The 24410-nt window shown below is 38.8% G+C and overlaps 1 protein-coding gene across 1 annotated transcript in view; it reads left to right on the top strand.

Annotated features, from left to right (window-relative positions):
• The first annotated feature begins 6108 nt into the window (after positions 1-6108).
• Positions 6109-24410, top strand: part of LAMA4 (laminin subunit alpha 4) — a 215080-nt gene continuing 196778 nt past the window's right edge. The window contains exon 1 of the mRNA XM_073627106.1: positions 6109-6707. Within this exon, the coding sequence (XP_073483207.1) occupies positions 6507-6707 (201 nt within the window). The 5' untranslated portion in view covers positions 6109-6506. The remainder of the gene's footprint in view (positions 6708-24410) is intronic.

Raw genomic sequence — 24410 nt, 5'->3', positions numbered from 1 at the left:
ACAAAAAAATTTATTGATGAAGCCTATTTTATTACTGACAGGATGACGATGATGTCAATTCTGCAAAACATGTAGGGTATGACCCAACGTCATGATGGCACCACGTATTGTGCGCAAGTTCCTTTGCATTCTGGGTATTGTATTTGCTCTATTGCTGGAATAATGTGAGTTTTATACAGGCTTTTTAATCTTCAATAAAGTATCTGGGAAGATTTTACACTATGGGAGTGTGGCGCTCTTTCATTTCTCTCTCATGAGCATCTGCCTGCCTACACAAGCTGGGACCATGAGAAGTTTGGAGAGATCCGGTTTCTGATGTGTGGTGATCCCTTTATATACACAGATGCTTTCTGACTCTTTCTCATATCAAAATCACATGCTATCTGGTAAACATGCAGTGTTGTCATCTATGTAAAGCACAAGGGGTGTTTGTGACCATCTGATACTGGCATAAGATCTTTCCATGGAGTGGAGGATTTTCTATGGTGTTTGGACTTCTTTGACACACTGGACTGTTCTGAATTTTGAGCAATTTCTTTGGGAAGTCTTTGCTATTTTCCCATTTACTTCAATTGTGGTTTATTTAATGTATGTGTTTTAGATTACTGATGTATAAAATCTGTGATTTCTGCTTTACTTAATCCTGACCAATGATTTTTCTGCTTTACTTAATCTTAACCCCTGCACTCTGTGTGTTACTTAATCCTTATCCCTGCACTCTGTGCTTTAAACTTTCTTGCCCCATAGAAGGTTTTATATAACCATACCCTTTTAAACCTTGCCCAATGGTGCTGCAGTTTGGCCACACCCACAATTTACTACGATTGCTACGCATGCTACATAATTCCCCAATTTTTTCAGAGCATATTAAAAAATGTGGTATGGTTCTGTGAGTGTTGCTGTAAATGAATGTGTGGTTTTGTGGACATGGTCAGTAGCATGCCCACAGAGTTAATTTAGAAAATTTGGAAACCTAAGCTTGGAGACCATACATTTTGTAACATTGTATGCTTTGGGGGTCATTGCATCGTTTGCAATGTTTCATTGTGCAATATTCTATGCAGTAATGACACTTTTTGAACTCACTTCATAATTTACAGTGGCTTAGCTACTGAAAGAATCGGATGCAAAATGCAAAGATTATAATCTTTTTGGAATCCTATGATTCACGGTATTTTTTAATTACACTGAATGTTTTTTAAATATCCCACAAAATTATCTTTTTTTTTCAAATACAGATGGGAACACAATGCAGATACTGTAATACAAAAAATTGTTGGCAAACTCATAATACTTTAGAAAGCAGCATTTGTATTTTTGCTAAACCAAATCTGAACTTGAAAAATGCATTTGGAACTTAGATGTAATTGATGAAGAAAATGACATAAAGGTTACATTCCATGTTCTGTGTATGATTATACAGTGAAAAGCAATGGTCAGCCTTGGGCAATGCAGTCTGGCTCTGTACACTACCAGCCTTGTTTCTGGTGGCTTACAAAGCATTTCTTTAAGGAGAAAACAGAACACCCTTTGTAAATAGAAGTTCACGTTTCTGAAACGATGAAGTAACATTTAGGCAATGGCTGGTATACAGGATAATACACTCCAAAAAGGGTAGACTTTGCTGTTTCGATATTCTGCTAAATAATGAATTGTAGCAACATGTGGCTAATCATGGCTTATTGAATTGAACTGAATTAAATAACTTGGTATTGGGCTTATTGATTGAGAACAATAAAAAATATTTCTGCAAGACCTTTATAACATCAGTTTTTGTACAGCATCAGCATATGCACCAATGCATGCAAGTGAGATTTAAATGAATGAATGCAGATTTGATGTCAAAGCATTGAGTAAAGAGTAGAAGATTGAATTACATTGTGTTTAATGTCAGGTTATGTAAATAGCGATGGTATAAAAAGCATGATTCTACTTAAAGTCAAAAACATTGTGACAGGGTAAATTTTGCTCAATATAGTGCATCAAAAAAATTGGGGCTGATTTACTAAAACTGAAGAGTGCAAAATTCAGTGCAGCTCTGCATGGTAGCCAATCAGCTTCAAACTTCAGCTTGTTAAAAAAACCTGGAAGGTTTCTATGCAGAAGTGCACCGGATTTTGCACTCTCCAGTGTTAGTAAATTAAACCCAGTCCACAAAAAAAAAATTAACAAACAATAACATTTACAGATATGATATCATCTAATTTTATATATTAAATTATAATGTAAGAGAAACATCAAACACACAGTGTACTGGCATAGTGTAGTATTTCATGTTTTATTTGATTTTCAGATTTCAGATCCCCTTGCTCCCCTTGTTCAACTGTCTTGTGGTACTTGTCTCCTATCCCAGTCAACTGGAAAGCTGTAGTACCACACCACCATAACTAGACACCATTACAACACAAGGCATGATGAGACTGGGGGCAAAGAGGTTGAAAGAGACAGTAAATGTATGTCAATTGCCAGAAAAGTAAATGAGTAGGGAAAACGGTAGCCCTTCTTTTCTAACACTTTGGTTCCCATATATGGAGCACAAAGGACTATTCCACCAAAACCATTACCAGAAATGAGGACCCAGCTGGATCCACTGGAAAACAGAGCAGCAGTCTGGAACCTTTTTTATAAATATGAATGTGTTACTTCAGAGTCAGCAAGTTATGTGGGTGGCTGTGTGGGGTCCCTGCCAATATGCCAGACTAGGCTGCGTGCCACTCCTTCTAATCTGTCACCATAGGCCATTGTCTATGTTGGTTATGCAGAACTCCAGCCCTGAAAATGAAAGATTGTTTAATGTAGAGCCCTATGAGTTATCTTTGGAAAGGACAGCAGGAGGTAAGTGTCCACTGTTAATTACATCTACCACCGTACTGTCCTTTTCCAGTTGCTCCTTTTCATAAACTGTGCCCAGAGCACAGTGGTACCCTTTTCTTAATGCTTTTGATGTATGCCCTTACTACTTCCGTTCCTGGATATTTTTTTAATGGCAGCACTTTAAGCCAGGGATCTTAAAACTTTCCAGTGCAAGGGTCACATCTCATATTTTACAAATATTTGTGGGCCAAAAAATAATTGTTTTAAAAATGAACAAATCAATTTTAACCCCTTCAAGCCTAAGGGTAAAACAAATCTTAATAGCTAAGCCCAATTTTGCAAATTTGAAATGTGTTAGTAAAACCGTGCATATCATCATAACTACTGTGTGCATCCAGGTGGATTATACCTTGTTTTTTCAGGACAAATTGGGCTTTCATTTGGTGGTAAATGGTAATGGATATCTCCTGATCTTTTTTATTATCTAAGGAAAACTAGCCCAAAATAGTAAAAAAAAAATTTTTTTTTTAAATTTAGCGGTATGTTTCTTGCTACCACCATAACCTACCACCAAAGAAAACCTAAAACAAATTCTCCCACTCCTGCCGATCGTAGCGATACCATATATATATATATGTTAGATACCACATATATGTATGTTAGTTGTATGTACCCTTAGTACAGCACAGAAACAATGGTGCGCATTTTGCTTTTTTTTTATCCTACCTAAAACACACTGACACTAACTGACACTGATACTAATTTTTTTTTAAAAATACTGACCCTGACCTTTGACCTTGACCTTTGACCTTACCCTTTGACCCTGACCTTGACTCAAACGCTAACCCTGGCATTGGCCTAGATCAAACCTTGATCTAGGTTTTTTTTTAATTATTATTTATTTCTTTTCTACACACACACTTTTTTTTTCTATCTCTGCAAGGACAGAGAAAGATACAATGCATCTTTCTAGACCATTCACAGAGACGGCAAACACGGGGAGCGGGCTTCACAGTGACTGATCACTGTTACAGCCAATCAGAGGCTGTTCTGGGTCCCGATCATTAAAACAGGGCCCGCGGCTCTTGGTGACACCCCCGCTGTATGCGTGCTCCTAGCACAAACAGAGGTATGCAAATATGCGGCCCCATGGCAACAAGCCCAATGTTACTTCGGTGCCATGGAGTTTTCTGCAATCAGCATTACATAATGTAGAACAACAGAACAAAAAGGAAAAAAAAACATTAAGTAACACAAAGCAAAGTATTTTAGGTTAACTTAAAGGGTCCCTAAACCCACATCATGAAATACTATCAACGAATGGTGTATTACATGCTGTTCATACTCAGTCACTGGGATTCATTTTCTATATTCTGCAAAAAAACCTAATGATCCTGCTGCTTACTATCTCCACCTTCTGTCCATATCCCCAATTCAGCTAGGGATTTTGCAGCTGTGTGGGCAACTTTGCACATGCTCAGTTTTCAGTGAGTTTTTATGCTGTGCATCTCCTCCCTATCATGTCTGAGCAGCCCATGTGACTATAGAGTCACAGATGCGGGTGTGTACACAGTGGTAAATGACAGCCCACTCTCTCCTCTTCCATGCCCACTAACCAGCCATTTGCATAAGCAAATTTGATTCCAAAAATAGCAAGAAAAAAAATTACAAATGAAACCATGAGTATAACTTCCAGGAGACCAAAAAACAGAACGATAAAAAAAAATCAATATTTAATTTTACAAAGATAAAAAAATGGAGGTGAAAGATACCCCCCAAACATATCACAAAATGTAGGAGAATGCAGAGGAAAGAAATTGTGGTGCCTAATAAATTTGTCAGTCTGTTGACGCGTTTCGTGAGAGTCGCTTCCTCAGGACAGTGGTGCCATTCATGGTATAAGAATACTACTCTACAAGATAAAAAAAAAAACGTATATAAAGCAATATAGTATATGCATGAAAACATAAACATGTCAATATATACTGTATATATATATATATATATATATATATATATATATATATATATATATATATATATATGTTTGAGACCCAAAAACATAAAATTATATTAAAAAGGGAAAATTACAATCTCCAAAAAAGGAATCTGTCTGTGTTGCTCAAAAAACCAAAACAAAAAACAAATACACACCTGTCTGCCAAAAATAATTTAGACCAGCTTCTAACATGCGGTCTGAATGGTGCATCTTTCCCCAGGAAAGACTCTCGAGAAATATCCTAGGTGCCGCAATTTCTTTCCTCTGTATATATTTTAGTAACATTTTGGGAGAATCTCTCACCTCCATTTTTTATCTTTGAAAAACAAAATATTAAGGTGGTTGTAAACTCAGTTACACCACTTGTACCTACAGCAAGCCTGTAATAAGGTTTACCTCTAGGTACTGTGAATATCTCCTAAACAGTTCAAGTTTAGGAGATATTCACAGTACCTACAGGTAAGCCTTAATACAGGCTTGCCTGTAGGTACAAGTGGTGTAACTGCGTTTACAACCACTTTAATGACATCATCGGCGCATTCACTCTAAAGGTCCCACTTACAGTGCCGGACCTTCAGAGCCCATGCCGGAAACGGCGGCTCCCACGATCATGCACGGGAATGGCGTCATTGTGCCCTCCGCTACTCATGTAGCCAGATGCCGCAAACCTGGAAGGAAGACTGGGGGAAGATGTCAGCCATCTCGGCACTGACATCGCGGCGCTGGAGGGCTGCATTCTAAAGTAATTTTCTCATAATGTGCGAGTATGCGATGCATACTCACACATTATGACATTGACTTGCAGGATTTTTTTCTTATACCACCAGCTGTTTACAACCGCTTTAATGATTTGATCTCTTTCTGTGTTTTGGTCTCCTGAAAATTATATGCAAAGCCCAATTTCTCTAGTTTGTTGTTTGTAAGTGTAATGAACACTTTACTCCCATGTTACTTTCCACTGTCCTTTCCAAAGATTTTTATTGGAGATCCCCTTTAATAGCCACATGCTGTCCATTCCATTATTTAGTAATGCATTTTCCAAGTGAGGTGTGTGTATGTCCATTGTCTTGTGTGTTATAGACTACACAAATGGCACATAATCTATCACTTACAGCTAGTATGTGTTAGTGACAGGCTGCAGTCTACATTCTCTAACACTTTGTTATTACAGATAAGACAGCATGGAATCAGTGATATGGCTTCTTCTAGCTCTGCAACACTCTAACCATTTTCTCTGAAATCAAGTTGTAGGCTGCAGCTCTGTGTTTCCAGAGGGAGGGTCTAAAAAATTGAAGGTAAACTTGATTGCACTGAAGGAAGCGAGTGAGTGAAACACAGCTGTGCAGCCTGTATCCTGTATCCTGACACTCAGAAGATAAGGTGGCTCGGGGGCTAGTGGAGCTCTCCTACCGATATATGAAAGCTTTCTTCTCACTGCCCTTATTTAGATTTTTTACTGTAGTCTCCAGGGGGGGAAAACACAGCAACTGGCAAACGCAGAGGATGAGATCTTTTTTCTGTATGTGAAAAACGACGTAGCTAGCAAGCGGACATCCTCCTTTGCTTCACATCTGGAAAGTAAAATCCCAAGTTCAATTATTGGAAGCTCCACACAAGTAAGGAGGGTGTATATCAGACAGAGAGCTGTACTTGCAGTTTGCACTACAAGAAAAAAACTGGATGCAAGGAAGGAATGGCTAACATTTTCCTTTGGATGTATGCTTATGTTGTGCCCGTTTTGCTGTGGCATCTCTACCCTTGCAGTGCTTCATTTGAAGGTAGTGCATTTCACCTGGAAGCTGAAGGTAGCACGTCATCCAGCAGCAAAATTGACTCCAATATCATAGATGTGCAGCAGTCCTACATCCCAGCCAGACTGATCCCCCAGTCACAGGTAACTTTATTTATTCCACCTATCACGGGTTCATTTCAGATTGATTATATTACAGGAAGCGGTTATAAAAATAAAAAACGGTTCTTTGTTTTACTGCAAATTACATTATATTGTCACCATCTCGATAATCTTTATACTTGAAAACAATAAAAATTGATTGAACGATAAATAAAATGAATTATAAAGTGCTGCGCAAACTGTTGGCGCTATATAAATCCGATATAGTAATAGTAATAATACTGCCATAAATATATTAAAACAATAAACAGCCACTAACATTCTATTATAGTGTGCATTCTAATACAGTATCTGTTTATTTACACATAGTGATGGATGTAAGATGTCTATAAGGTAAAATATAAGAATGTTTAAGAGTTGAGATTTTCAAAGTACGACATGTATGAATATTCACCTGTGTAATCAATACATATTGATCAAAATGAACCATGAAACTTACATTATATTACATACATATAGTAAAAGAGTATGACAAGAAAATAATGGTACTAGGGACAGATTAGTCATCCTATTTTGTCACCAGAAAGGCACATAAATGTCTTATTTTATTTAACATGAATATGTACATTTGTAATACGTGTAATTACCGACCTAAATCTTGCAAGTAGGTGTGAAATAGCACAAAGCTGCGACATTTTTCTTTTTTTCTTTTTTAGAATTTACACATCCATGAACTACAGGTCAGAAACATGACGTCACATAGGATAGGAAAACAGTTGTCACACTGTTTGACTCCAAATGTGCATGTCCCCTGGGTCACTTATTAACTTTTAGTGCTAAAGCCAAAATAACAAGTGCCCAAGAGAAACCAATACCCCAAAGATATTTTCATTAGTTTCATAATCTTTTTCTCGTATTACTACTTTTATTACATAGGAAAAATGATATATGATTTTAGTATGGCTGTTGTTTAGCTATCATGTATGACTTGACCTTTATAAATGTTGTTGCATGGGATATAGTCTGGAATATAATACGTTACTGTTGTAACACTTAAAATAGCCCTAGTTTATTACATTAAGGTACACAACAAATCTAATATTGTAGATGTTATTTTTCATAGCAGCAACCTTCTAACTGCTAGCAAGTATAAAAGTAAAAATTTCCATGATGTAATAACATTTTCACATACTTGTCAAACTGAAGTTGAATGTTATCCCTGTCTGGTCTGGGAATGTGAAATAACAGTGGGTAGACATGGAAATGCACACAGTCAATACACCATTTAGAAACCTAAGGCAGCAATGTGAAAGCCAGATCTGTTACATGACTTGTAGGTTATGGTTTCAATCATTAACACACACTGGATTATTTGCCAACAAGTGCTACAGGGGGTTTTATACCCTTCGCTTTCATGAAGTAAGCCTTTTCTGTTAACCTGTTCAATTCAGACATACGCTATATTTCCAAAAGTATTGGGACGCCTGCCTTTACACACACATGAACTTTAATGGCATCCCAGTCTTAGTCTGTAGGGTTCGATATTGATTTGGCCCACCCTTTGCAGCTATAACAGCTTCAACTCTTCTGGGAAGGCTGTCCACAAGATTTAGGAGTGTGTATGGAAATGTTTGACCATTCTTCCAAAAGCACATTTGTGAGGTCTGGCACTGATGTTGGATGAGAAGGCCTGCCTCGCAGTCTCCACTGTAATTTATCTCAAAGGTATTCTATCAGGTAAGGACTCTGTGCAGGCCAGTCAAGTTCCTTCACCCCAAACTCGCTCATCCACACTATATTCCCAAAAGTATTGGGCCACCCCTCCAAATCATTTGGTGGAAGGGAGATTATGTTATGGGGTTGTTTTTCAGTGGTTGGACCCCTTAGTTCCAGTGAAGGGAACTCTTAAGGCGTCAACATACCAAGACATTTTGGACAATTTCATGCTCCCAATTTTGTGGGAACAGTTTGGGGATGGCCCCTTCCTGGTAAAGTATTTTTTACCAGGTTGCAGTGATTGAAGCCCCTGTAGGCACCCTGGTCTTCTATAATGCTCGGTTCACACTTGTGTGATGCGGGAACCCTACAAATCCACTGTGGGTTCCCGCATCGCACCAGACTCGCACGGCAGTTCACACTGCCATATGCGAACTGCCAGGAATGTCAATACATTGTTAATGACACCCCCATTTCAGTTCGCATATCACACTGTGAACTGTCAGTTCAGACATGAATCAGATTGCATGGGTGTGAACACCCATGCGATCCGATTCTGGTGCGGACCAAAAAAAGGGTCCTGTGCGAGTTTGGTCTGAATGCGATGCAATATCAGCCATACCATCTGTAGGGCTGAAATCGCATTGCACGGACATGGCATGTGATTTGCACTGCAGTTCTATGCGAATGACATGCAATTTTGCAGAGCGCAGACGTGTGAACTGCCACTATAGCTCTTACAGCATAGGGAAGAGCAAAAAGTGAGATTACCCCCCCCCCCCCATAAACGTATAGGCTGAGACAGTCACAATATACCAAAATACACGTTAGGAGTCAGTAATTAATGGCGCAGTATGTATCTTTCTGTTTCATAACAGTGCAGAATAAAAATGTTATCTACAATTTAACAATATTATAAGGGTAAGAACAAAAAAAAAAAAAAGTGTCGCACAATACCCTTCCTCACTCATGAAAACTGCCCATGGAACAGCAGATCACAAATATTCAACTTCAAAGTGCCTGTAGGCACACAATTTTTGGAAACCTTAGTAACATCCCTTGCCAGAATCATCTCTTTTACACAGGAAGTTTTCATATTTTCCTTGCCCTAACCTGGCTTAGAATAGTATAATAATGTGTAATTAACCTTATATGAAATGACTATTCCTATGGAAAAAATGCATGGTCAATAATCATGCAGGAAAATGCTGCCTTGTGCCAATTATACTTAAAAGGAAACTATTCTGCTTCAATCCAAGTCTCAGAGCTCCCTGCCAGCTGCTGACATCTTCTGGACATCAATACAGGTATCACTGCTTTCATTGAATAGGCTGAGATGACATCACTGCCGCGCATGCGCAGGAGTTCAGTCAGCTCGGCATTGCCGAATTTGTTCAATGAGCTGCGCATGCACAGCTCGCTATAGAGGGGCAGACAGGCAGGTAAGTAACTTTAACACAGAAGAGTCATAGCATGTCTCTTCTGCATTAAAGTGGTAGTAAAGCCTACTTGGTTATCTTTACCTACAGGTAAGCCTATAATAAGGCTTACCTGTAGGTAAAATGAATATCTCCTAAGCGTGCACTGTTTAGGAGATATTCACCCTGGATACAGCTGCTGACATCACCGGCACATGCGCTCTGACCATGCCGGACCTTCAGAGCTTCTTGCTGGAACCGAGGGCTCCCGCGCACAGGAGTGACGTCATTGTGGCTCCGGCCACTCACAGAGCACGCAAACCCGGAAGAAAAAACGGGGAGGATGTTAGCCCTCTGAGCGCCGCTAGAAAGGTTTTGTACTAAGGTAAGTGTTTCATACTGTGCTAGTATACGATATGCATACTAGCACATTATGCCATTATCTTACAGGTGGGTTTTTATTCTCTTAATTCTGCAGCAGTTTACTACAGCTTTAAGTGCTGGTTCATATTAGTGAGATTTCTGATGCAGCTTGAGTCACACAGAATTGCATGACCAGGGAAATCACATTATATTCAAAGGTGCCCATTGTTATCAATGCAAGTCAGCACAGCTACTTTCGTGCGATTTACAGTGTGACTCAGAATCCCCCACATATTCAAAAACGCAGCCAAGTCACATCAAAGCCACACATAATTGTACTTAAAGTCACAGCAAAATTACAGTAGTGATAACTGAAATCCTGCCTGTTCAACCATTTTTAATTTTTGCCATAAAGTTCCACTTTAATGGTAAATACAACCCTGCACAGCCAATACTCATTTTGACTGGGTTCAATACATTAAAAATTTACAAGCGACCCTTTAGTATTTATTATAAAAAAGAGGATTTGAGAACAACAGATATGTTATTTGACTTCCATAGAAAGACTCTGATGGTAAAAAAATAAAATAAAAGAGCTAAGCTCTGACTTAATAATGTTGACTTTGTATACATATTTCACAACATGAGTCAGGTTTGATTTTCATGGTGTAGATGGTGGGAAATGTCTGGCTAAACAAGACAGTGAGTGAACATGCTCTGTGCCAGTAAAACTCTCATGTGGTTTTGTACATTTTCTTTTCTCTATAGAATTACACCCTGTTTGAAAAAAACATTTTGTTTACAGGCTCCATAGCTTAAGCCGCTGTTTACTCACAGAATTGGATGACTTATCACCAGTAACTCATCCTTTATTGTATAGTTTAGTCCCAAGTTTCAATCAAACAAGTAGAACCACAAGGCCACTACTGTGCTTTGTTAATGGATAACTCACAGTGAGAATCCTTTGTCATGTAATGTATATTTGCAGGTGGCTGCAAAGCACCACAGCCATGGCGACGTGTGCAACCTTATCAGACTACCTTTACAAGACGGGGGACAGTTCTGGGAGGCAGTAAAAATGTGGTCCAATTGCCTGTTTTTACCACCTTATTAATGTACACACGAAAACAGGCCAAAGAGGCATACAGCTGTAACATATGCTATATGTAGAATTGGATTTAATGAGTTTGTGCTGAATTTCTCACTTACTTGTGTGCTTGTGATATATTCTGCAAGAGCATTGCCTGTCTTTGGAAGCAAGAAATAAGATAACATTGTTGGAGGCATATCATGATAGTACTGCTAACCAGTGTGGGATGCAGTAATTGCACACCACAGCCTCCACACTAACAGTACGTCAACTAAGAGTTATACACTGTTCAGTTCTGCTTTATATTTGTCTTTATGCTGGAGTTATGATAATAAGGTTTGACAAACCCCAAACTATGTGGAGTGACAGTGTTATTAAATTAATGCAGTGCCATCCTTATTTTGCCCAAAATACACAAGTTGGTAACAGGGACCATTAGATTTAAATCTCATGCCTGTGCTAGGACACCAGAGAAGTTACACATTGAGAAAAGAAAACAGTTCGGCTTAAGACACATTGATAGAAAGCAATGCAGAAACATCATAAACCTCACTTGGCCCAGGATCTGCAAAGCCTTTTAATAGGCTCAGTCATAATTAGCCCTGGTAAGACATTACATTTGGGGAATACATATATCAGACTGGGGGTAGGGATATATACTGATACACAGTACATATGAATTGCCTGGAGTGAAGTTTCATACAATCTTAACATTCTTACTATAATAGAGTTACATTCACAAAAAGTGGTTACACTGATGTATGTGTAGATGCCAATCAGTTAGACACCAAACACACAAGGTCCAGCAGGCTACCAAAACAAATTAGATCTCCCAAGCAATATATTCATGGGATACAAATCAAATTTGGCCTCTACCAAATTGTAATTTAATTCTGTTGAAAAATATATAGAGATATAGTTAAAACAATTAGCATTTACGTATATGTTATCCCAACATTTCATATTCCTGACATGTACTGTATATGTTGTACCATGTATTTGTGTTAAAAAGTATCCTTTTCACTTTGTATTTAATCCTTGATGTGAAATACCTGACAATCCTGCCAGTCCCCCTGCTTTCCTATTTCAAACTGACCACACTAAGTATAATAGTACATTCACCCCAGCGTGGTCAGTTTTCTGGCTGTGCTAGGAGAACAACCTGCCTTTGCTTCAAGAGCCAAGACTTGTGCTGACATGCCCCTTTGCACAGCCCTTCACTGGGAACATCAGTGTATTACTCTTTCTCTGCTTCCCGCTGACACACCCCTGCAGTCTCCACCCGCACCCCTCTATGGCCCTTATGCAGCTGAGAACAAAGGTCATGGACTCACCCTGTTCCATTCAGGCTACCAACATTACCAGGGTAGAGAGATTTAAAGCCCAACTCAAGGGAAAATGTTTATTTTTTGGTTTCACTAAAGTGGGAAAAAGTTAGACCCATTGTTTTCTTATTACTGTTGCCATGGGGGAGATTTCCCCTCACTTCATGCCAGTAAGTGGGGGTCATAGTGTAGTGCTACCCCCGTAGGAGCCACTGGTGAATGTTGGTTATCTCCCACCCTGCACAGCCAGGCACATGAATTTCTCAATTACTCCCGAGACAAGAAGCAGTCCTTGCAGCTTTGTTTTTGTTTTTTTATTTAGGGGATTTGAACTTGGATGGCGAAGGGCTGCCCACTTGATCAGTAAAAAATCTTTAGGGGCTCAACTATATACAGTACATCCAGTATACACACACTCCTTTTATAGGTAAAGTTGATCCAGGGAAAATCCGATTGCCTCTCGGGGGGTCAGGAAGGAATTTTTTCCGCTGCTGTAGCAAATTGGATCATGCTTTGCCTGGGTTTTTCGTCTTCCTCTGAATCAGCTGTGGGTGAAGGATTGTGTATATGTGATTGTATTTTTTATTTATTTTTTGGTTGAACTAGATGGACTTGTGTCTTTTTTCAACCTGACTATGTAACTATGTAACTACTCTTCTACCTCCAACACAGACTTGCTTGTAGAACTACAACTCCCAGGACCAGCTAGCACTAATGGGAGGATCTGACACTGACTCAGTCAAATCCAAAGCAAATGCCCTTTGCAGGCAGGGACCTGAATAGAGGTCTTTGGTGCTAGCTGTCCTATCTCCCAGTACCACCTCTTCAGGCATTGCCAGCCCACCTGGCTCTAACTGCCCCTTTCATTAGCCCTCTTGGCTACTTATCCATAGTCCTCCCAGACTGGCTCCGCATCCATCCCAGACTGCTTGCACCCAGTCCCTTTAGGCATGCCTCCCAGTCTTCTGACTGTAACACTCACCAGCCCTCTTGGTTGTCTACCTCCCTGGAGTTTTGCCCGACAGTGTTGTCTTCCTGCTGCCCTCTCATTGCTCCAGCGCCTCCTGGTGAGGCTACCTCTGTGTTTCATGAAGATGGTCCCCTCCTCACCCGAGCCCAGGCCCGAGGTCACCCCCCCTTCCAGACTAGGGCGCTCCATTAACGGCCACTGACAGCCTTACACTTCATCTCCATCTTCCACCAAACTCCACACCCTAGCTGGGCTGACCATGAGTATTTAAGGAGCCTACCCCCTGCCAATCGTTCTGTTGGGGATTGGTCAGGGCCCTCAGAACATTCCAGCTAGCTCCTCCTTGACCCCTCCCAACTGCTTCTGTAATCTTCTCCAAGTTTCCAGATAGCAGGGGGAGTCACCAGAGAAGCTGCTGCTGAGTCATCTAGCCTACCTGAGTCACTCACCCGACCCAGAAAAAAACACACAGGCTTGGCTGCCAGCCAAGCCCGAAAATGTACCTGCTTGAACATAAAATATCCTACTCTAGCAATTCTAGGGGTTCTGTTGGTAAACACTTTACATGGATCTTGTTTCCATAGAAAGCATCTTGATTAAGTCAGACTACCAATATTTAGCAGTAACCAGGGTGGAGACATTTAATGCCCAACTCTTGCCAAAGCTTTTATTATTTTGTTTGAATAAAGAGGGAAAAGGTTAGACTCATTGTTTACTTAATATTGCTGCTTGTGCCCCCATTGGGGACCTCATGTGCCAGTAAGAGTGGGCTATAGGAAGAGGAACAGAAGGAAAATTTCTCCTATGTGGATAGGTACTAGGTAAACATTTTTTAGTGTGGGCAGTGTGGGGAAAAGGTCATCCAGTGCCCATGGCAAAGATGTCAAATTGCTCCCCCCATTATATGCAAGCTTAGGGGATCCTACTCCCAGCAGTTATCCACTTGCCAATAGGAGGATTTTTAGTAAGAGTTGCTTAGAACTGAGGCTGTGCATGGTGGAAGACCCCTGTGGCAGAGAGGAGATAGAGAGCACAGCCTCCTGGCTCTCAACTGCTCTCCTAACTGCTCCCAGTGCTTGGCTGACAGGAGTAGTGATTCCGCTGTCACTACTCCTGTCAGACATATAGTCAGAATGATAGCATGCCTATCCCTGCAGTATACAACTGCGTTCAGGGCAGCTGCTCCTCCTGCCCACCCTTTGTCCCAGCCCTGAGTGTGGGGATGGGTTAGGACCTTTTTCAGGCTTTTACTCTTGCCCCAAGGACACTCATTTCTTGTACTGTTATCACAGGGATTTAAAAAGTAAGAGGAAGCTCCTCAATGGATCACAAACAGCTATCAAACATGACAGTTCTCATCCATCCCTAATTAAAACTTAAAGTAGAACTAAATCTACTACATCTTGATTGTCCGGTGCATGTGTACGAAATGTAAATAGCGCTGAGCATGTGCAGCTCTGTGTACATTGTGTAGCTGATTGAGAACAGGCAGGTAAGTTTATTTTATTACAGAAGAGACATTGCATTTCTGAACAATTTAAGGACCAAAAAAGTAAAAGATTAGATCACCTAAAAAACTAAATGAAAAACAAGCACATATAGGTGCTAAACATTGTTGGGGTAACAAACATTTTATTAATAAACAAACAAGTTTAAGCCTTACCCTTGAGACTCTGACACATAAGCAGTTCTCTCAGAATCACTAAGCACAAGCAAGCAATGTGTAGCTTTATTAGTCCATTTTGACATTGCCCTTAACCTCATCCATTAATACAATATAAGGAAAGTATGGTCCAAAAACCACTAGTTTGACATGTATGCCTATTGACATTGTGTTGTGGCATTTGACTTACAGTCCTGCTTTACCCTCCTATCCACCAGTCTTTCTCCACCCCCTACAGTATCCACCCCTTTTATTTTGTTTTCTTCATAATTACCTGTTTCTGATGTCCTCAGGCTATTCATGTGAATTTCCAGGGTCCACTTTGTCTCTTTCCCAGCAAGGAGTAATCCTAAATAATGCAGAAAGTGTAGCTGACGTGATGATGTTTGCATTGTTCTCTGCATCATGACACCCTGCACTCCTAGGACCATAGCTTTCATTCACTTTGGAATAAGGCCAGGGCCAACAGAGCAGATAAGTCTTCAGGGGATTGGGGATTAGACAAGTACTGCAGCAAACGCTGTATTTTTATTTTCCCAGTTGCTGGGGACTATTTAAAAATGTTTTTGCATAAAGTGGAGTTGGACCTTAAACGATTTGTGTCAGTTTTGTCAAGGCTGTTTTATCATGTCTTTATTTATACGGCAAAGATGATTTGCAAATGGCGCTTATTTATGGTTGTTCTCACAGTTCTAAACTGATAAAAGGCTAAATCAAATTGGTTGATTTTCTTTACTGCATATTGGGCTTGATTTACTAAAGGCACATAGACTGTGCACTTTGCAAACTGCAGTTGCACCCTGCAAATGCAATTGCTCCAGAGCTTGGTAAATGAGGTAAAGCTTCAATTCATTCATTTTTGCTTGCACATGATTAGATGATGGCAGTCAGCAGGACTCCCCCTCAATTACTAAGTTCTGGAGCAACTGCTCTTACAGTGTTTTGCAAAGTGCACAATCTATTTTCCTTTAGTAACTCAACCCCATTGTTTCTCTTTGCTGTAGCTTATTAAACAAGCTTGCCTGTGTACTACAGATAGCACAAAAATATCAAATGTTCTGGGCTGACATATCAGTTGAGCTATAGTGGAAAACACTACTTTCCGTGATTATTCAAGTATGGAACTTCTGGCTCCAAATTTGGAAAAAGATGTCCAAGTTCAACAAAACAAAACAATGCTGATTTAAAAGAAAAACATAATGGTTTTAGGCAGTGGTCATCACTCATCAACTTGGTAAATATAGAGGGCCTCAAGTACAGTTCCCGAAATGTTTAGAGTGTTGTACATTAAAATCTGTACTTCAATTACAGGAAAATTGTTTAGATAATATTTAAATAAACTAAAATCAGGCCTACATGAATCAAAAATTTTTATGGTAGACAGATTTAGATTGTAAATATTTTAGAATGAAGTTTGTAATGCTTTACTGATAGTAAATGACATGTCATTCACAGCCCCCAAAGAACTTGCTGAGAAATTGACATTAATGTGGTGAAAAAGAGTCAGGTCAAGTTTTCTGGTTGCCTTACCACAATGCCCATTGCCATGCCTTAGCATGCATGTGGTAATACTCTGCAGCATACTGCAAGGATTTGAAGGAGCATTAATGCACAGAACAATTTTGCATTTACAACCATTATCTGTAAATCACATTTACTGTACTTGTAAATGTATACTTGTAATTCACATTCATTTTATAAACTCATATTCATTGTGATTTTATACTCTTTTAACTTTCTTCTTCAGCTCTCCTTTTCCATCAGCAGGGTGGAACTGTCAGCTTTTTCAGGGCTTTCTATGTTAGCTATCAGTCCCAGTCCTACACAGGCAGATCACCTTCTGACAACCCATTTGAATAGGGTTGTACTATACGGGTGGCTGACTTCCCCTACAGCTTGAAGCATTGACAGCTTAGATTAGCAGCTTCTGTTGCATTTCACATATAGACTCCACCACTTGGATGCAGCTGGTATGTTAGGAGCCAGTGTGCTGGTGAGGCTTGGACTCTCACTGGCAGCCTCTTTGTAAGACTTAGTAAAAAAGAGGCCACCAAATAACTTAACTAGAGGGGTAAATAGTTGTGGGTACCATCATCCAATTAACAATGATGAGTGAATGCAAGGAGATTATTCCCCACCAGAAATCTCCAAAACAAATGGAAGGGAAAAGAATGGACTATCTCGGTACCCTGGACAAATTACACATTAAATAAAAATATATGTTTGTAAGACTTAGAATTTTGCTGACACAGGGATGCAGCAGAGGCATCATGAACCACCACTGTCTGATCTTCTCTTCCTAGTGCTGAACACTTGGTAGGCTGCACTATGAGGCGTGTCTTGGGCCTCAGGGGATATGGGTCAGGTGGTTTGTACATTATTATACTATTTTCTTTTTATATATATTTACAAAATCTGTATTTTTACAAATAATCTCTCTAGATAATAATAACCCAGGACTCTTTGTCTCTCATTTAAACTTTGTATGGAGTCATTGAACATAGCAGTCAGGCAGAAGCAGTTTCTGATTTGTCTCATGCAGTTGTGTGTATACATTTTTGTTTAAAATATTGAACTCTGCATGGTGGCTGAATCCTGATATATATAACTCTTCTACTCGATTGGAAGCAGCAGTAGTAGGCTCTGTGGATGCCCTGAAGGCTCTTTTATTTAGGGGCTGTAGGGCACCATATCAATTGACCCCTTCAATGCTTATCACTATTCGAGCTTGGGAGGCTGGTCTTAGATGTGAGCATTACCCTAAGGGTGCTTTTTCTCCAAGTGCTCCTTTATGGTTTAATCCTACTCTTCCTCAATTTTTTAAAGCACCAGAGCCTATTGCATGGACCAAGTATAATATTAAATTATTTTCTCAAGTGATTACTGATCGGAAACTATCTACCTTTTCTACACTTACTTCGATTTTTATTGTCCCAAGCTCCCATTTAATTAGATATTTCCAGCTTCTTCCTACCTTTCATGCAAAGTTTCCACAGGATAGTTTAACGATTGGACAATCCACTTTAGAGCTAGTGTTTAGGTCTGAGTGTCTGGATAAGCCCACCTCGAGATTGTATTCTCATCCTATATTAATTTCTATCCTGCCATTAGAGGCTCTTAGAGCTAGGTGGGTGTGAGATATACCAGATCTTGATATGGAGGACTGGAGGGGTGTGTGGGATTTCCCTCTGTGATCTTTGATATCCTTGAAAGATCGTATGATTCAATATAAATTGGTACATAGAGCATATATTATGCCACAAAGACTTAAAAAGATAAATCCTGTGTGTTCTTCGGAGTGTTGGCGATGTGACGAGAATCAGGGGAATTTTACACATATTTTCTGGACTTGTCCATATATAACCATCTTTTGGGTGGAAGTGGTGGATTTATTGAACTCTATCACTTCTGTTCCCTTACCGGTTTCACTGTCTGTCTGTCTACTGGGCCTGGTAGAGACTATTCTTCCCACAGTGTCTGAGCGAGTGTTTGCTAATATAACATTATTTTATGCAAGAAAAGCTATTGCGCTGCATTGGAAGAAACCTCGGTCCCCTACTCTCTCATATTGGAAACAATTGGTAAATAATAATCTTCCATTGTATAGAGATGCTTACATGAATAGGGGCTGCCCTTGTAAGTATGATAAAGTGTGCGCGAAGTGGCTGGACAAACTTTATACAGCATCGAATGCCCATGGGGGCCATTGTTTATAATAGGTGTGCTCCCATATGAGAAATGTTTGGGGTCATTGGGGAAAGAAGGAACTAATGTTTACTTTAAAAATATTTTGCTCTTTTTTTTTCCCCCCTTTGGATTAATAATTGTTATACTGGATTTTGAAATTGTATTATTATATTTTTGATTCAGTGTGTATGATGTCTTGTTGTGTTTTGTTTTGTTTGTCTGTTAAGAAATTTAATAAAAAGATTTAATAAAAAAAAAAATATTGAACTCAATAAAGATTTTTCCTTTTTCACCAAAGCTGATTAGAATAACCTGAATAACTTCAAAATGAGTCTGGAGGTCTACCTGCTGCCTGGTTACTTGACAAAAAATAAATACATTGGGGTTTATTAAAGTGGTGTTCCGGCCGAAATTATACTTTTTAAATAAAAATACCCCTATAATACACAAGCTTAATGTATTCTAGTAAAGTTAGAATGTAAACTAAGGTCTGTTTTGTTAGTTTATAGCAGTAGTTTGGTATTTTATAAACTTACAGCAGGCCGTGGCCATCTTAAGTGTGGGCATCTGAAGCCAGACTGTATTTCTTCCTGGATCTCATCCTTGCAGATCTCGCACATGCTCAGTGCAGCACAAGCAGTGTAATAGGTTTCAGGTCAGGTTTCCATAGCAATGGCAGTGTCAGAGGAAGTTGCTGCACCTTCCCGGAAGGCATTGCAAACAGGAAATGATGCGATGGGCCGCGGCCAGGGAGGAGGAAGTGAAAAATGAATACAGCAGATATACAGTAAGTGCTGAGAAAAAAAATAAAAAATATATCCAATTCGTTTACAGTGCACAGTTTAGTGAGGGATGCTGAAGAGTTGTAAAAGTGGGTGGAACTCCACTTTAACTAAAACTGGAGAGTGCAAAATCTGATTCAGCTATGCATGTTAGCCAATCAGCTTCTAACTTCAACTTGCTTTGACCAAAAAAAAAAACTGGAAGCTGATTGGTTTCTATGCAGAACTGCACTCGATTTTGCATTCTCCAGTTTTAGTAAATCAACCTCATTGCATTTTGTAGCCCTAACTATAATAAATATATTAGGAAAGCAAAAAAGTACAAAATCTCTCTACCTTGCTTTTAGAAGGTATTTCAAAAATCTCAGGGATTCTTAAAGCAGAACTCCTGCCAAAATAACACTCTAAACATAAATAACTTTTTTTTCTGATAATAGGTGTCCTCAGCATTTTGGCCAGCAATCACTCAAACCATTTGCTCTGAGCCCAGATTGTCCTGCCCAATCCTGTTACTTGACAGTGAAAGGAGAAGCAGCAGGTTGATAACCTGATCACATTGTGACTCTGCTTTCTCTTCGTATCAGCATGCTTCTTGTAAGCACATGAACTGATTGGCTCCTTAAGCTGCTTATTCTCTTATACTCCAACCCTGCTTTACAGGGACTGCACAATGGTTCACACGAAGTCAGATTCAGGTGCTTTAAAAATGCAACAAAAATGTATTAATTATACACTAAGAATTGCATTATATCGTGTCTTTTATGTCTGCATAGAGTTCAGCTTTAAATGTGAACTATATTACATCTTCTCTTTCACATTTATAACAGCTTACAGTGACCCCACATTGTTTGTGGCATAAATAGTAAACTGAGATATATAAATATTTCCTATGACATCAGAAGAAATCCATGGCAAGTAGATCCTATACATATGGGTGACAAAAAGTAGAACCTAGAGCAAGTTTCTCACAGCTGTCAAGCTTTCCCCAGATGCTGGGACAGGATAGGGGAGTGAATCCAATAGACATGCATTTAGGAAAGGGTTTGCTTCACTGCATAATCAAATTAACAAAGCTTGAAGTCTTCGGTTTTTGGCTACAGTATCAGTTCACATAAATAACTATTACATCTTGGCCAGTACAGAAACTCTAAAACCAGTAGAGCGCTCATGTGTTTGACCTACAGAGTATCTATAATTTTTAGCAAAAATCCCTGGCAAAGATTGATAAGGTGAAAAGACTGTTCTAAAATTGTATACCTATTGTTCTTCCAAATAATACCACTGGGGGTGCCTGCACACAAATAGGTGAGATATGAATATGTTAGCATTTCAATATCTTTCAGAGCTTGGATATCTAATATGCAACCACCATATGAAACCATTGACCAGATTGAAGTCCCCTACTCATAATTTTTGATCATGTGTATATTAAAGGTCAAACCCTGAAAACATCTTTTGTTTCTTTGGGCATCTATATCCACTGTCTAATTCATGCAGGGTGAACTGCCCTTAAAACACAGTAACCCATATGCCATTGTTCCTCTGCACAGTGAGGGACCAGAACAGGCGAAATTTTCCAATCATCTTATATTCATGACTAATTTTAGCTAGACAATGAGTGGCTAAATAATGCCCATTTGGCAAAGACCACGTTACCTATGACATGACATTGATCACATTAGCAATGACCAATAGAGCGTGGATTAGGTCGTTTACAGAAGCAGATGTTTAGCTACATAAATACATCTTACTTGCAGTGTGTTATAATATGAAGACTCTGTTTAGATAATAGCACCAACTTTAAAGGAGGGTTTGGAATTTTGAGTGAAGCAAATTTGTTAACAGAATTTGTTGTAGATGAGCTATAATGCTAATAAAGATCACCTTATATCGTTATACAGATTTGTGTATTTTTTTTAATTAAATGGCTGCTAATCAAGAATATAAACAATTTATATTTTAGGGTGTTGTAGTGATTGTTTGTATGACATGGTTGGTTACCACAATCAGTAGGCTCTCATTTACCATATGTTGAGCAGGCTAATGCTGGGGTTACAAGGCCAAGTATGTTATATTTCCTGCGCTGTGTAACTGAGCCCCTGAGATTAGTCATACTATTTTCTTTGGTGGAAGTGACACAGTTAAATTTAGGGGGAAATCCAAACCGCACATGTTTTTCATTCAAGTGTTTGAGTTTCTCACGGTGATATTAATGAAAATCAGCTGCCAGAATACAAGTAATCAGCATCCAGAAAATTTATGGAAAGCCAACAAGTTAAGGTTTACAGCCCTGCATATCTGAAATGTAGGGGGTACAGGATTGAGTTCCCTTTGTTCTTGGTTTATAGTAACATTTGTGGATCTTATCTGTGTCATCACCCTACAGTTAAAACTGTTCTATGACTAGTGTGCACTCTCGATTATATTGTCCAGGCACTGTTTTTATTTTTTATTTATTTATTTTTATGGTTGAACTAGATGGACTTGCGTCTTTTTTCAACCTGATAACTATGTAACTATGTAACTCTATTACTTCAATTCTAAGTGACAACAGCCAAACTTTTTAAGTATGAGTACTAACCCTGGTTTCATCTAACCAGTAAAGTTTTTTGTTTTTTTTTACCAATGAATGCAACACAAACTACTGACATGGGCATGGTGCAGCTGACAGAACTGTAATTGGTAGGTCAGATTATAAAATCATATATGATCACTGACACCGGTGGTAAGTTAAATTATATGTTTCATCAACAAGCAAGTAGTATAAATAATGATCTAAGTAGCTACTAAGATACAGCATTGGTAGGTTATTATTTAACTTCTACCCAATTTTATCACCTATCATCCATTTGGCTTCAGACAGTGCAGTGGTTAAAAACATTTTATTTTATTTCATTTTTGTCTAACCACTGGAGTGCATGATTTTAACCCATGTTGGCCCCAGCATCTGAAACTGTGTGACTGGTAAAGTCCTTCTATATGAATAATTCAATACATCTTGCAAATAACTGCAGAAGAGTGCAACTTTTAATTGTGAAACCAGCCTAAAGTTGGTAGTTGTGCCACTTTTGTATGGTTTAAAAAAATGGTAATAAATGAGATTCCCTGTGAATCTCAAATCAAGTAAATATTATATTTTTACTAATTATCTTCTGATCATAGGGAGAAAATATGGAAGCTATATGGACTTTACCTAGAAGAGAGTTTCTTAGCCTTGTATGAACAGTAGGACTCAATGATCTGTTTTAAGAGGAATGAAAGTGGACCTCTCAGTAACTTAAAAAGTCTGCATGAATACATTTTTGCATGTCACAATATAAGAAACATATGTAAAGTACACGGACTCATAATTGTCAGTCAGTCTGGCTACAATAAGCTGAAATACGATTAGTTGCTCTGGATAACTACACAAACCATACCATTGCTGTTTGCTCTGCTTTATTGCATATATCAATAGGACATGAATGTCTTTAATTTTGTATGTGTTATATTACATGCTTGGACTAATAGTAATTTTAGATCTAGATGCTTGGCCAGTCTGTAATAAGCATTTTTAAAATTGTTTTGTCTTTTCTGAACAGTGAAAAGTTATTTTCTTACTGTTTTTCCCAATATGGATTCCATTAATTATGACATATCCTGATGGGCCTCCTTTACTGAATAATCCAAGTCTGACAACAATGCTGCCTGTGATAGCTACAATATGTTGGTCTACAGACAAAGAACATAGAAAGCACTCCTAATAAAAGGATGGGTGTCTGGGAGTATAATAGTGATATCTGTGGGAACTGTATCCTGCATGATCCATCTGGGATTCATATGATCTTTCTCATTTTATTCATCATGAAGATATGAAAATATGTATATGAAAGTCTTCCACTCTGACGATGTGAGAAGAATAAAACCAAACAGTACTTTTCCATGCAGCCTCTGAAAAGATGTCAATCCCAGATAGCAAGGATAACTTGCCATACATTTGTGGCAGTGTTTAATTGTAAGTCTGTTAACTTGCTGCACATTTTCACTGGCAAATTGTACACTTGCAGAGCACTTGAAGCACAAGTTCTAGTTGACACCTTTACAATTTGTACCAAATTTTCATGGCAATTCTGTAGCAAGAGCAAAGTTGCAGTGGTGAGTTTGTTATTTATTTTGCTGTTTGCTATACTGTATTTGCTGTTATTTACATGTGCTCTTGACCTTGGTTATTTTATTTATAGTGTATATAGAGTACTAGCCAAAGATCTACTTATTTCAAAGTTATCAACCTTTAGCTGTTCTGCTGTAACTGTCTACTGTGGTGAACTGTGTTAGTGTTACAATCTCTGTATAATTTATACATCTGAGGCTGTACATATTACAAATAACTGTGTATAGATCAGTACTTATAGAACAATAGGTAATAATCTAATGACTGATACATGGGCCTTGGGCTCAGAAGTATACTAAAGGCTTTTATGTTCATTTGACTTGCTTCTGCTTTGTCTAAGATTATCTTATGAGTTGCTTTAAGTTTTTTTATGAGTTTCTTCAAAAGACACCTTATTTTTCCCACCTAATTGTTTATATACAACCCAGTCTCTCTTAACATCTCTTCAATACAGTGCAGAATTGCATGGAGTAGCACTATGTAAAGTAGAGGGGCACTGGCCCAGTCTAAAACTGTCAGTAAGCAACCACCAGCACCCGTCCACCTCTAGAGCCTCACTGTTGTCCAATCACTGTGATCAG

Source organism: Aquarana catesbeiana, linkage group LG04, assembly GCF_042186555.1.
Source record: "Aquarana catesbeiana isolate 2022-GZ linkage group LG04, ASM4218655v1, whole genome shotgun sequence".
Lineage (NCBI taxonomy): Eukaryota > Metazoa > Chordata > Amphibia > Anura > Ranidae > Aquarana > Aquarana catesbeiana.
This window is presented reverse-complemented; position numbering and strand designations above follow the sequence as displayed.